Source organism: Lactuca serriola, chromosome 4, assembly GCF_051521515.1.
Source record: "Lactuca serriola cultivar US96UC23 chromosome 4, Lser_US96UC23_V15, whole genome shotgun sequence".
Taxonomy (NCBI): domain Eukaryota; kingdom Viridiplantae; phylum Streptophyta; class Magnoliopsida; order Asterales; family Asteraceae; genus Lactuca; species Lactuca serriola.
Window position 1 is genome coordinate 297,818,652 of NC_136411.1, and position 15,296 is coordinate 297,833,947.

At 32.9% G+C, this 15,296-nt stretch overlaps 2 protein-coding genes across 2 annotated transcripts; both read right to left on the bottom strand.

Annotated features, from left to right (window-relative positions):
* Nucleotides 1–9,101: 9,101 nt before the first annotated feature.
* LOC145097182 (uncharacterized) lies at nt 9,102–9,790 on the bottom strand. Its single transcript, XM_079034704.1, has one exon. It carries the CDS (start codon nt 9,724–9,726, stop codon nt 9,346–9,348), a length of 381 nt encoding a protein of 126 aa, XP_078890830.1. The 5' UTR covers nt 9,727–9,790; the 3' UTR covers nt 9,102–9,345.
* A 1,658-nt stretch (nt 9,791–11,448) lies between these two features.
* On the bottom strand, nt 11,449–12,095 carry LOC145099437 (uncharacterized). Its single transcript, XM_079037013.1, has 2 exons — nt 11,987–12,095; nt 11,449–11,912 (listed from the first exon to the last, which is right to left on the bottom strand). Exons 1-2 carry the CDS (start codon nt 12,093–12,095, stop codon nt 11,449–11,451), a joined length of 573 nt encoding a protein of 190 aa, XP_078893139.1.
* Between the last annotated feature and the right edge of the window lie 3,201 nt (nt 12,096–15,296).

Sequence of the window (15,296 nt, forward strand, 5' to 3'; positions counted from 1 at the left end):
TGACTCTGCTTTTGGTAAGTCCACTATCTAACTCTCTTAAGTTCCTATTTGAAGATTCTTAATACATTTTAATGTATGGCAGGATCAAGCAAAGGGAAGGGAACTTAAAGAAAGAGTATGTTGAATCTGATCGCGAAGATGGATTTCAATCGCATGGTTTGAAGATCGGATTCTTGAGCTACTACTTAGAGAGTTATGATAGATTTCTAGGAAATATGTAATAGCATAGTTTCCATCTAAAGTTGCATTGTAAGGAAAAAGATTTTTCCACGTCTTATAAATAAATAAAATTTTTGTTTTATTTTATTTTATCTTCTTGCAATGGCATTTATGGAAAATTGATGTTTATATGTTTCGAGCAATAATGGAAATATGAATTTGATTTGTGGTAGGGTCTAAATTTACCAAATAAGGAAAGATTCTCATCATCCAAGTTTCAATTGGACCGGAACTTGGAATCATACAAGTTGTATTGTATGATGAATGAGAATTTTCATCTTTGGAAAATTATGAATAAATCCTTGTTCACATGTATATGTTAGTCAAGTGAAGGACTAAGGGATCGAGTACACATTCTTATGAACTGGTCAAGTCCACCACAAAGATCAATAAGACTATTCATCATAATTTACTATAGTTTAGTAAATATGGTTATACTTACAAGTTTGAGTATAATTCTGAAACATTGAAAAAGTTTCAATGTATGGCGGAAGGAATGAGAAGACTCAAATTAGGCAGAAAGATAAAAGTTTCTCAATTTTGAAAAGATGGGAGAGTACTTTAGTATCATGTTTTATGATCATATTAATGATTATGAAACCATATCATAATTGATCATCTAAGGACATCTTAGTGCATTCTTATGGCTAAGAATATGAGTCATAAATTGTTGAAATGGTTAAATCAAGAAGATGAGTCATATTCGTTCCAAAACAATTCTTAGAGTCATACTCCAACATTGTAACTTGAGTGACATATCTTAAAGATGGTTTGTTAACACTTGTCAAATGTAAGAGTAAAATGTGTCCTACTCTTGTACATTAGGAATTGGTAGGTTGTGATGTTTTCGATAAAACAAAGACCAACTAGGACCAATTATGTCAAGTGTTTGTCTTGATAAAGAATCGGCACTATCTCTTGAATATTTGGCAAGAGTGTCTTATATGTCAAGAGGACAATGGGAGTCTTAAAGATCTTGAAAGAATTTCAAGATCTAATCAAGAATAAAACCTGTAGTTTCTCACTAGCTCACGACTTGTAGTTTATAAACTATTGTGCTGACATTTTTCCTATTTCTGTGCCCATTCCAGTTAAAGTTGGTTTTGCATATGAGTTCTGAGAGTTCTAAATTGGTTTCATAACAACTTGGAAGCAATGATAGGCCCTTGTGCTGCCAGGTGGCAAGAAGTTAAGACTGCACAAGTTCAATCCATATGAGTTTGGATTTGTCAATAACCTTGTCTTGTGATTATGCTTTTGATAAATTCACATGGACAAGAACACATACACCATAAAATCTAAGTTCCCTAAGGTTTTTCTCCAATTCATGAAAAATGATGATGAGGAAACACTCTCACTAAGTAGGTTTTAAGATAGCAATTGTGACATTTGCATTCTCAAAGTCGTTAGTGGAGCGTGTGTGGTTAACCGGCACGCTAACATGGACCTGTGAGGAATGGAAAAGGTATAAACAATTGAGACTATGATTACGACATGCCTTTTCGTAGTTCTAAAATTGTTTAGACACACATGTGTGCTATCTAAGGAAAGGTGTATGATTTTGATAAAGTCTTATCAAAGCATTTCGTATCAGAAATCTGAACTTTGGTAAAAAATTCAATAAAGTATTGATTTCTAGAAGTCCAGCTAATTTCTGAGTACATGTCAAAGGTAGTGGCCTAGTGGGAGCATAAGTGTTATGCTAATAATCATCATGTTAGTGGGAGCATGATAATTATGATAAGTGTTGCAAGTTAGCAATCTTAATCATTAAAAACAAAAGATTTCAATTGGAAAAAGTTGTTTTGCTATAATTAAGGGAGAGGAAATTATACTTCATTTCAAATCTAAAAGGTTAGATCGTGAGATTTTATTCAAATTTACTCAGTATATATATGTATGTTATGTTGGAATGGTTCAACATAAGGAAATTCTATATATGGGAACATTATTTGCGTTCTAAAATTCGATTGTGATTACGACATCCCTTTTCATAATCTGAATTATGAGAACATGGCAAATAGAAATAAAAATTTTATAGCAAAAGACTGGTATAGTATCATGTCTTTATGTGAGACATCATGAATTGTGTCCCATATGCTTTGGATATAGGATCGGTTGCATGTTCTGTAATATTCATTTGTTCTAAATTTTTCCTAATGCCTAGAGCATTAAGAGGGAAAAAGTACTAGAATTGGATATGACTTATTTGATTAAGCAATTGTCGAGGACAATCTAAGGTTTACCAAAGATTGGTTGCTCAGGGATGGTTGGAAGTATACTGTTAATTTTGGAAGGACTATATTGACATATTCTGGAAAGCGGCAACTCTTGTTCATGAGTAATAGTCAAAATGGGAATATGGAAATGTTCCCATAGGTGGAAGTTATTCATTACATTTGTGTAAGATTAGGAAACTTAATGCAAGATGGATGTTCAAAGCAATGTACTTTGAATATTAGACTTCGTTTCCATGGAGTTGATCTCCATTGGAATACTCTGTAATGTCTGTCGACAAGTCTTTGTCACTTTGTGCATAATCATTACAAGAGGATCAATGCATATAAGTTTAGAATCTAACAGATTTAGGTAAATGGCAAGAATTTGGAATTCTTGCATTTGCGGTAAGGATTTGGGATTGTGAAATGAGAATCATTGGGATTATGTTCAATCGATCTATTTCACAGAGTAAAGATCATAGACAAACTTAGTGTGCATACTTGGTGTATGGCATAACTAATGTTTAGACAAACATAGTGTGCATACTTGGTGTATGGCATGACTAGTGTTTAGAAAACATAGTGTACATGCTTGGAGCATGGGACAACTATTGTTTTAATTCAAGTATAAAGTTGATAGTTTGAAACAGTATGCAATGAATAATGTATAATAAATATGGTGATAAATAAAAGGTGTTCTATTTATATTCATAAGTTTTGAGACCATATTGGATTCGATTATTCTTGTGTTTCACTTTGCATGTTTTGACTTCCAAAATAACTAGGTTGTTCTTCCTGAATGACTAAGTTATTCAAACCATCCACAGTTGGTCATATGTTGGAAGTAGATATGAATCAAGACTATTATGAAGCTGGTTTTTATATGTCCAAGGTAGTGGACATAGCAAGAGTTACTGCAACATTCATGAGTGCTCATAAGTTCTGAGTATTGGATTAAACCCACGCTCATTTGACATAGCAAGAGTTGCTGCAACATTCATGAGTCCCTTATGCTCTGCATATTACAAAGGGGATAAAGTATCTAAATGTTTGATGTAAAACCGTTGAAATTGCATGAGCTATTAACTTGTGAAAACCTTTATGTTTGGCTTGTATTTCCCCCCTGAAAACATTTTAAAAACTATAAAAGCGTAGGGGTATAAACTCACTGATTGTTGGGTGCAAAGGATTGAATTGGAAGATCCTCGAGTCGATGCACGTGACACTTAATGGAATCCTAATATCAATAAATACATATATGTATCTAATTTAGCGATTTCGTTAGATAACGTGTTAGAAAAACACTTGTTTTTGGTTAAGGAATGTTATCGGGACTTGGTTGAATCGAGGGAACAGGATTTTCACCACTTAAGATTTGTTTACAGCCGTAAATGGGAGTTTACGGCCGTGAACTCGGTTTGTGACCGTGAACAGGGTTTACAACCGATAACTGGGTTTACGGCCGTGAACTGTCCTTTGAGGGGTTTATGGCCTTTGAAGATTTGAAGGGTTTATGGCTGTAAACTAAAGAACAAGGGTGCTTGATTTCGACGAAAATGTGCTCCAGATGCTCCCAAACGGCCCCGAATGACGATTTTTGGTGTTTTTCGGAAGAAAGGAGGGGTTTTATGTGTTTACGGTCAAGAGAGATAGAGAGAGAATGAGGGTGTTTTCGGCCAAGAAAGTTCAAATCAGGGTGGGGGTCCTATATTTATAGGCTGGAGGGTATGGTCGGTGTTGGGGTCCACCTGGCACAGACCGCAAACGGGTTTACGGCCGTACACGAGTTTACGGCGGTAAACTCGTCCTGGCCATACACATGCTGTTTTTTGAGAAAATGTGGATTTTCGTGCGATTTTTGGTTTTTCCGACTCGTATAAAATTATAAGTATAACATTAGTTGATTTTCTAACCCAAGAAGTTTGACGAAAAATCAATAAGGTTCAAATTTTATTAACAGAGATTGGCTAAAAATAATGGGAGAAATTTTTGGTTGTCACATATACTTCAGTAAGAATGTCAATTTCTAGAACTCCAGTTGATTTTTAGGTACATGTCAAATCTAGTCGGAGCATAATTGTTACGCTAGTATTGCATGTTAACCATACTGTTCGTAGGAAACAAAATTTTCAATTTAAATATTGCAAAGTTTGGGAATTGTTTAGCGTAGTAGACTTAAGGGAGAGGGTACTCATACTTCGTTTCGAATCTAATGTTTAGATCGTATAGTTTAATAGAACTTAGTCATCGACATATTTAACACCATGTTGAAATAGTTCAATATAAGAACTTCCATATATGGAAATATTATAGCAAGAGATTGAACATGTATCAAATCCTTATAGAAGATATGAGGATTCGAGTCCCATATGCTTCAGATATAGGATCGATTACATATGCTATAATATTCATTTATTCTAATTTTTCAATTGCTCGGAGTATTATGAGGAAAAGGACTAAAATTTGTGTGACTAAAGTTGTTAAACAACTATCAAGAATATTCTAATGTTATACCAAAAGACTGGTTGTTTGTGGACAGTTAGAAGTATGAAATTAATTTGGATGGACCATAGTGACATGATTCTAGATTGAGATGGTTTTTGATCAGAATTGAAGGTCATATGGAAATATGAAAATTTTTCATAATGGGAGATGGTTGAAAAATTCTATAAGTAAGTAGGAATTCCATCACATCTTAGATAGAGATAAGAATTTGGAATTGTGAAATGAGTGTAATTGGAATAATGTCCGGTTGATATGTTCACCAAGGAATGACCATAAAGAGGCATAGTATGCATGTTCATAACATGGCATGACTAATGTTTAATTCAAGTGGTTAGTTTATTACTCAAAATATAATACAATGAATAAAGTTGTAATTATTATGGTGATTAAATAATGGAGATTATTTATATTCAATAGAATTGAGACCAGAGTTAACTAGTTAATTATTGTGTTTCAATTTGCATGTTTTACTTCCTAAATGATTTGATTATTTGAAATTCCATAGTCGCTCATACTTTTGGAAGTAAGCAGTGAATTAAGACTTTCATGAATTGAATTGTAGATTTTCTATGGAGATTAGACATTGCAATGGTTGCTACAATATTCATGAGTACTTAGAAAATGGAGATTTTGAGTATTGGATAAATCCATGCTCATAGATTTATTCATGTATTATATCACGAGTAATTGTGAGACGATAATATCTTATATTCTTAAAATGGAGATATATGAGTTACAATTTACAAGTCAGTTGTGCATTGGTGTTACGAAAACGAATCAGTAACATGATGTTATAAAACGTCGTGTCAAGCATGATTTAATGAGTAAAAGTTGCAAGCATAGAAGTCGAAGTTTATTGGTTTATTTTTCCATAACAGGAAAAGAAATATCTTTGGGCCCTCGATGATTTCATGTCTACATCTGCAGTGCTTGGCCGAACCCGACTGAATTGATGTGTTCAATTAGTAATATGAATTTAGTCGTCATAAATCAACAAATCGAGAAACAAAATCTTAGACTATGAGAAAGATTCTAATCCATGTCTCATGTCCATACGATATCTTGTAAAACAAAGGAATATGTGATCACCTATCTTATGGCCAATAGTTGATTTTAATCAGAGTTTGGTTGTGACTTTGGAAAGCACTCTTTGCTAGTTACTTGAAGGCCTATACATGCAACTATAGTTAGAAACTTATTCAAGTGGGAGATTGTTGGATTAAAGTGTCTAAGCCAATAACTAAATTGGTATATTCTTGAATTAAGAGTAAAGTCCTTTTGGGTTGGCCTCATAACTAGAAATAGCTAGAAATAATATTAGGAGAGAGAGAGAGAGAGAGAGAGAGAGAGAGAGAGAGAGAGAAAGAGAGAGAGAAAGAGAAAGAAATGTTTTGTTAATATATTAATTGGGAATAGATAATTAATATGTTAATTTGTTATGTGATTAATAAATTAATATGAGACTAACAGTTATATAATTGATTTGTTAATTTATATGGTTAATAAATTAATAAGAAATCATTTATAATTAATTAATTATTAATCAAAATTAATTTGGAATTAATTTGAGATTAATTGGAATTAATTAAAGGTACAATGAGTGAATTATAAAACAAAATAAGAAATTCTAGAATCATCCAAGGGGTTAATGAAATTTGGAGTCTTTCTAGGGTTTCCACAAGCCTCCTAGTTGCATAAAAGGAAATATTTGAATTTGGAGTAAATCTATTATTTAATTAACTCAAATTCTGCTTTGCTTGCAAGCTACCTAAACTATAAATAGGACCCCAAGGCCAATAATTTTCATTCATGACATTCCTAACTGTATTAGGAACGAAATTCCCGTCTCCTCGCTCACACTCCTCTTTATTCTATAGTATCTAGGGTTTTAGGTTTGAGTCATTAGAGACACCGTGCTTTCTAGTGCTTGCGTTCTAGACTTTGTTCAAGAAGGATTTGATTTATTATTTACAATAATAATAATAAGGTATGTAAACCCTAATCCCTTTATGAATTTTTGAAAATGCTAAGGTATTCCTAGGGTTCTTGATGTTAAATTGTTTGGTGTAATCAATAGAGAAATCTTAGATCCAATAGGTTGCATGTGAACTTAGGCTTAAGTTTTTCTGTCACATATTTTTTTGTAACCTATAAAACATATATAAACCATCTTCTGATGAACTCGTGGTCATGGATAGAGCCTTTGGAATGAACATTACCAATGAGAATTTCATTATTGTTTTTTTACAAGTAAATATATTTGTAGATTCGGTTGTTTATATTTCTTTCATTAATTACATTTGTGTTGTTATTTCAGGATGATGAGAGCTTAAAGTGTTGGAAAGAGAAATGGCTTAGAGGTCTTAATGTCTTCCGGGTTCAAGGTAATTAATTTGTATATATGTATATTAAGATCTCTTATGATGAACCTAGTAAGAAATTTTCTCAATTAAACAGACATGAGTTACATACTACGATAATCTATAAAAATTGCAAGTACATTGCTACCATGGGTAGAGAAATGTGACTACATTTTTATTATTGGTAAAGTTAAAGTAAATGTACTAATATATATGTTGTTCTTAATTACTACTTTTAAAGTGTGGGAGTTACATGAACAAGTTCAAAGGCATGGAAAGATACAAATAGAAATACAATGAAGACAAACATAACTTAAATAGCAATTGGTGAGTTTTATGGATAATAACATTCAATGGTTTTTAGTATTTTTTTTTATTTAAACTAAGTTGTTAAATATTTAATTTATTTTGTATGTAATTGTATTCGACATTTTTAACGTATTAGACAATTTTTATAATACGTTTATTAATTTAAGTTGTTTATCAAAATAACTTAAATGATGCTAACTGATCAATATTTGATAAATAAATAATTTGAAGTTGTTGAAAAATAGTCATGATAAACAAAAAAATGTGATTAAATATCAATAATAATTACCGTTTAATCTATTGTATCACTAAAAGTTAATAATAGTCATGACAAAACAACAAAACGTGTGACTAAAAATACTTTATGGTCATGGTTTAATATATTACGTGTCACTAAAAGTAAATAATAGTTATGACACATAAAAAAAACATGTGACTAATATTAGTTTATGATCATGTTTTAATATATTACGTGTCATTAAAAGTTAACAATAGTCATGAAAATAAAACAACCTGTGACGGAACGTAGTTTATGGTGATAATTATCAAAAAAATAATTGTAAAACATAAAATTTTGGTACCTTATGATGACGGTTTTTACATATAGTAACAATTTTTATGAATTACAGTCACCACAATTAAGCGTTATCTTAACTTATCTTTAATGATGTGGTTTTTCCTAACACATTGATTGAAATAAACAAAAGATTAAAATAAAATATAAAGAAAAAAAACTAGTCAAAAAATATCTATAGTGATGCGTTTTTTGTGTGGCCGAAGGTCAGTTTTTTACTAATGTTATTATTTAGTGTCCTAGTCATTAAATTCTTATTATTTGGTCATTAAATCCATTTTCTCTATAGTCATCCTAATTGTGTAAGCCACGTCAAAGTCTTGTATGTTTATTTTTTTCTTTTTTTGCATCTTTAGTTGTCGTGTGTGTTTGTTTTGTCGATTAAAATAATCCAAATATGCCCTCCGAGATGCTTAAAACTTCAGGTTTCTTAATCGGAACGGTTTCGTAATTTTTTTGCCTATGAAAATTTGATGTCACATAGGCCTAACATAAATTTTTACAATTCTTGCCAATATTTGTTTATAAATAAAAAAATATATTAAATGAAAATATTGGTTAATTGTTACTTCCTTATTGGTTACTATGAGTTACCCATGTGCAAATATTTACCGATCAAAATAACCTATGGCAACAAAAACAATCAAGTGGTGGCAAACGCCGGCAACAAATGCAAAATCATAATACCGGCGGCAAAAGGCATGCTACACCGTGCAACTTTAATGAACCAAATATTTTAGAGTTTTTTCATTATTTTTTTTTATTAGTTTTTATGTGGTGAAATGTACTATTATCAAACGTTTGCTTCCAAGTTTTCCAAAATTTATCATACATTAGTTGATACGATTTGATAAATAACAGGGACTCATTATCCATACGTAATTGGTTTTCCAACCAAAAAGTCAATAAAAAGTATTTGTTTACGAGAACAAGACGAACTCATTTATTCATTTTCTTGATACATATGCATTGAACGAGTCATGTGTAACTAAGTAAGCACATACCATTCAAATAATAAATCTTCTGCCACCAAACATATCAAATTTAATAGAAACAACAACGAAACGAACCACCAAAATAACAGAGAGCAACAATCAAAGATGTCAAAATCAAGTTATAACAAGAATAGAAGAATAAATTAGAATATATCTCATCTTCTTTACATCAATGTAACAGCAAGGAACGATCCAGCAACTGCAGTCCCAGCAATGACAGCTCTGTTGACCCACCCATCTGCAAAAGATCCACTGGGAAGATCGGCGGTGGGTCCTCCGGGCCCCGGTGAAGGAGCTGAAGAAGGACTCGGAGGAAGAGCACTTGGTGCAAGCGATATTGAAGGGGATGGAGATGGAGTTGCAGCTTCAGGAGCTGGAGCAGGTGCCAGAACTGGTGCCGGGGAGGGAGTTGGGGGTGCAACCGCCGGGGTAGGGCTGGCGGTGGGTGAGACAGTTGGGGCGGCGACTGGGGCTTGGGCTATGCATGAGGTGGCGAAAAGAGCCAATAACAAGAATACTGATCGGGACAATGTAGCGGAAGCCATCTTGCTGATTTGAGAAAGAGAGATAGAGAGCTAGAGAAAGATAGATGGTTGAAGATGATTAGAAAAGCTAAAGAACATGAATATTTATATACAAGAGAGATGAAAGAAAAAAAGACAAACCTACCAAATTCTTTGAATTTTTTAGAGGTGTTATTCTTCAATTGAAGGTGTCCCTCAACACAACGACTTTTGAAAAAATTATAGCTAATTGTGTAAAAAATAGATTTAATGAGTCGACTATTGAGAAATATATTATTTAACACGTTAATTAAACATATTATATTTAAACGTCAATTATTTGTGTAATTATTTATTCCGGTTTATAATCACCATTATTACAAAATGGGTTGACAACCTCCTGGCCTGAGTGCATGTGGAGAAAGGTGTAATACCCTGTCACGACATTTTATATAGTAGAAGCTGGCGGAACATGGGACTAAATATGAAATGCAACCCATAAAGTATGTTCTAAAAACTAAAAGGATAAATATTAACTGTTATGATTTTCGGAAATAATATCCTTTCATATAATAATATTCATCTATCAAAATGTTATTATGTTATTGATATAGAATATATTTTTATGTATTTGAACCGGATATTTCAACTACTAGCAAATACGTGCATGAAAGCTACGTCTCAACAGTGACAGCGATATTGTGATGTTTTTTTCTTTTATTTTTTTTATTTGTAGACATTGTAAATAATATTTTAAATTCTTCATGTTATTTAAAATACAATTACATATATAGAGAGAGGTTGATATTCCGAAAAAAACAGTGATATTGAGATTCAAACCTTAACCACATATTTCTAATTTGGGGCTCTAAAGCTCCGGCGTACGGTGTGACGAGAAGTTATAATCATTAATGATTATTTAGTGTCGTGCGTTTCTTTTTCACCCGCACCTTTCCCACCGTTACACCCGCCACCGTCACCACCACTATCATCACCATCACCTGTGCCACCCATTCCTTTGATATGAACCTAATTAATTAAGACCGTAAAACCACTTTTTATGTTAAAATATTCAAATGTTTGTAAAAAATATAATATGTATAATATTCTAATATTATATGTTTTAAAAATATTTTAAAGTAAAATGTATATATACTTTTTTTTATAATAAGCTTTATAGAGTTTTTCGTAGAGATGAATTTCTATGATTTAAGGATGCCTACGTAATGCAAAGTCGTCGATTTTGATTAACGGAAGCTCTACCGATCAGATGAATTCAAGATTAGACGTGGGCTAAGACAAGGAGACCTTTTATCGCTTTTTTTATTTATCAAGACGTGGAAAGGGTTACATGTCGTTTTAGACGATGCAATGGAAGTGGAATATTTTTGTGGTTTTCAAACTGGGGTAAATTAGCAATTGTCGCATTTGTTTTATGTTTACGATGCGATATTTTTGGGTGATTGGCGAAGAGAGAATATAATTAGGTGCTGTTTGTTTTTCTGAAGCCAAAACGTCTGCAGTCTGCGGACCACATCTGCAAGCCTCTGCAGCAGAAGAGGTGGACCAAACATCTGCAGTCTGCAATAAGAAGACTGTTTGTTTTTTAACGTCTGCAGGCTACTGAAATAAACTGAATTTTAAATAAAATGAGTTTACAAACTTAAAAAGATTTCTCAACACCAAAATTTTAATAAAAAAAAGTCATATAACATTGGAAATAAAATTCATGCAATAACAATTTCATTTAAAACAATAACAATTTCAATCTATATTGTGCATCAACTGATCAGCAATTTCATCTCGTAACTGTGTCATATATTCACGGTCTGCTGTAGTACCATTTGTTGGAATCTCATCTTCATCATCATTAAAGGTCCCATTGTTATTTCGAAACGAGACATTGGGTTCATCGTATCGTGCGAAATACTCATCACTCAGTCTTTCTCTCCTTATAAAATTATGAAGCGCGAAACATGCCATGACAATGTTTCTTTGTGTCACAAACGGGAATGGTGTCATCCTCTTCAATATAGGGAAACGTGCTTTCAAAACACCAAAAGTACGCTCAATGACATTCCGAAGTTTTGCATGTCCATGGTTAAATTTTTCTTTATTGGTCAATGCACGTCTTTTACGAAAATCTCCAAGCCAATACCTCACATTACGATAAGGGGCCATAAATCCTCGAGTGTGTGCACACACAGCATCACAAAGATAATATTTGTCTGTAAAAAATGCAAAACACTAATCAATTTTGAAACTAAGATTAAAAAAATTTATAAAAAAAACAAAAAATTACCTGGTGGTGGAAATGGGAATGAAGCTTGTGGATCAGCTACTGCTTCTGATAAAATTCTAGAGTCATGCGCTACCCCTTCCCACCCAGCCACAACAAATGTAAAAATCATATTGAAATCACAAATTGCCAATACAATTTGGTAGCAATCTCCCTTTCCTCTGCTTCTATATAAGTCTTGTTTCTTGGCAGGAACAACAGCATGTATCAAAGTGCCATCAAGTGCACCAACCGCTCATTTGAAAATTCGTCGTAGCCTCCTATTATGTCCTGGAATGTTTGGATTTGGATTAAAAGAAGTTGGTACTATAACATCTTGTGTGAAAAACATCATTTTTTCCAACACTTCATCAAAAAATTTATGAATTGTTTTCTTCGAGTGTTGAAATCTCCACTTGATAATCACGTAACGTTGATTATGGCCGATCATCATAAAAAACATAGCCATCTTTTCCTCAACCGATACATGTTTCCTGTCCTTTAATGAGTAATGTGCTCTAAAATGAGCACATAGTCGTACAAATGACTCGCGAGACATGCGTAACACTTCAACACATTGTAAACGATTACGATGTAATAACTCCAATGTGTATTCATGTCCCGTCATTTCTGAATCATTATCCCGCAATCGTTTCACACCCCTCTTCCAAAAATAACGGATGTACAGGTACATAAGAATTACGAGAAGTAACTTTTGATCGTGATCCATTATGAACCTAAAATCAACAAAGTAGAACTTTAAAAAACATTACATAAATCATATTTCAAGTAGCAAAAACACATTACATAAAACATATTACATGTAGCAAAAACACATTAGATAAAACATATTACATGTAGCAAAAACACATTACATAAAACATATTACATGTAGCAAAAACACATTAGATAAAACATATTCCAAGTAGCAAAAACACATTAGATAAAACATATTCCAAGTAGCAAAATAACAAAAAATAGTTTCAACAAAGGCAAAAAGACCTAACAAAATAGTTCAAATGGAAGCAAAAGGACCTAATAAATAGTTTCAACATAATAAAAATCATCGGACAATCTTTCCGTCCTTCAAAACTCCTAAACTTGTACCCGTCATCTCAAGCCATCCTCGTAATATCTCTGGAACATCGGGCAAATGCATCCACATCTCTCTCATGTTCATAGTCCCTCCAAAAATATGATATGCAACAAAGCGTAAAGGATCTGTAGGGCCTAACTGAAGCACCTCTAATTTCTCTAAACATTGAGGAATTGTATACCCTTTAGTCAAACTTTGTAGAGCTTTTTTCATTTCAAATGCTAAATCGTCAGCAGTAACAGAAGTTCCATCAGGTGAAGAAGCAGACGGTGAGGTACTAGGAGCTTTAGGAGTTGAGGGTTTAGCCCTTTTGTTGGGGTAACTGGATAGTGAAGCAGCAGAAGGTGAAGCAACAGAAGGTGGTGGCTAATGAAAAGTCTCACTAGCATGATGAGAAGTGTCATCACCATCATCATCTAATGCAAGAAAAGGGGTGGCGGTAATCTAAAGTGGTGGAAGACGACAAGAGGATGCTCCAGCTACTGAAGATGATTGGGTTGAGTAACTCCTAAAATTACCGGTGGCACTATTTCCGTCAAAAAGACGAGCACAAAGATCTGGAAAAGGCAGTGGCATTGTTTTCAACGAAGCAGCCTTCGGATGCTCCTAAACCCAAATATAACAAAAAATAATGTAAGAATATTTGGCAACTTCAAACATAAATGTTTAAAAGTGTTTGTTTGAGATTGTACCTTCTTAAAATCATCCCACTCCTCGACTCTTAAGTTAAAAGTGTTTGTTTGGGAATTATATATATTACCAGTTTTGTTTTTTAAATATACCCATCCTGTGTATTTGGCTTTCAGATTGTCATATGCATTTTTCATTTGTTTTTGACTCAAGTCAACGCCAAATTTTTCCTTAAGAACTTTTCCAAGCCTTATCCATGAATCTTTCTGCAAACTCAATCCTTTTCTACCAACACTCTCTACTTCTTCAATACAAGTATCCACTAAGCATTTTAATTGCTCATTGGTCCATTGATGTTTATCTCCCATTTATAATAACCAATATAGCATTCACAATAAACAGTCAACAACTAACGATTTTCAACAACAATTTTTAGCACATTCAACAACAATTTGAAACAATAATAAGTATTTTCAGCCTCCTATTTCAACAAAAAAAAATTTAGCCTCTTATTTCAACAATTTGAAACAATTTTTAGCATATTCAGCACAATCTAACAACAATTTTAGCAAAAAAAAAAAAACAATCAACCAACAATTTCAACAAATAAGAATTTTGATCAAGAAAAAACTTGATTTCAACAACTAACATCATTATTTCAAAAAAAAACTTGATTTCAACACATTCTAGGCAAATTATATCATCCACAAATCAACAATCATATACATATACACTATCATATTCAGCAAATAATAATTTTCATCAAGACAAAACTTGATTTCAACAACTAACATCATTATTTCACACCATTATTTCAAGAAAAAACTTGATTTCAAAACATTCTAGGCAAATTATATCATCCACAAATCAACAATCATAAACATATACACTATCATATTTAGCAAATAAAAATTTTCATCAAGAAAAAGCTTGATTTCAACAACTAACATCATTATTTCATAACATTATTTCAAGAAAAAGCTTTGATTTCAACACATTCTAGGCAAATTATATCATCCACAAATCAACAATCTTATTCATATACACTATCATATATACATACACAATCAACAACCATATACATATACACAATCAACAATCATATACACATTCACAATCAACAAAAGAATATGTTATCTTTTGCTTGGTAGTTCTGTTTATTGGCTTCCAATAAAAAATATTATAGATCCCAGGTGTGAAAAAACAGGAAGACAGCTTGCAGGTAAGGTTTAACAAGAATGACAGCTTGCTGGGAATTGTTTACATGTAGTATTTTCAATTTTAGCAAGAATATATGATAAATTATACACCTCCAAGATTTGAATATGAAGGAATACCCAACAAAATTATTATTTTCGAGGAAACAAGGATGCAAATCCAACAAGAAGTTGAATTGAAATTGAATTGAAAGAGAGAGGAGGGACGACGATGACATACCTATCCGCTGCAATCGAGAAGTGGTGCAGAAGGTGAAGCAGGCGACGACCGGAGATGCGATCGGAGAGGAGGGTGGCGACGGGCGGTGCGGCGACAGATCGGAGGTGACAGTCGGTCGGCGAAACTTGCTGGAGTGAAGATGGAATTGTCGAGCTATCTGTGTACAAAGAC

Excerpts from the sequence above, each read along its gene's own strand:
- LOC145097182 (XM_079034704.1), bottom strand. The coding sequence starts at position 9,726 with ATGGCTTCCGCTACATTGTCCCGATCAGTATTCTTGTTATTGGCTCTT.
- LOC145099437 (XM_079037013.1), bottom strand. The coding sequence starts at position 12,095 with ATGATTTTTACATTTGTTGTGGCTGGGTGGGAAGGGGTAGCGCATGAC. Across the intron at positions 11,913-11,986 it reads ATTCCCATTTCCACCACCAG|ACAAATATTATCTTTGTGAT; the intron begins GTAATTTTTTGT and ends CATTTTTTACAG.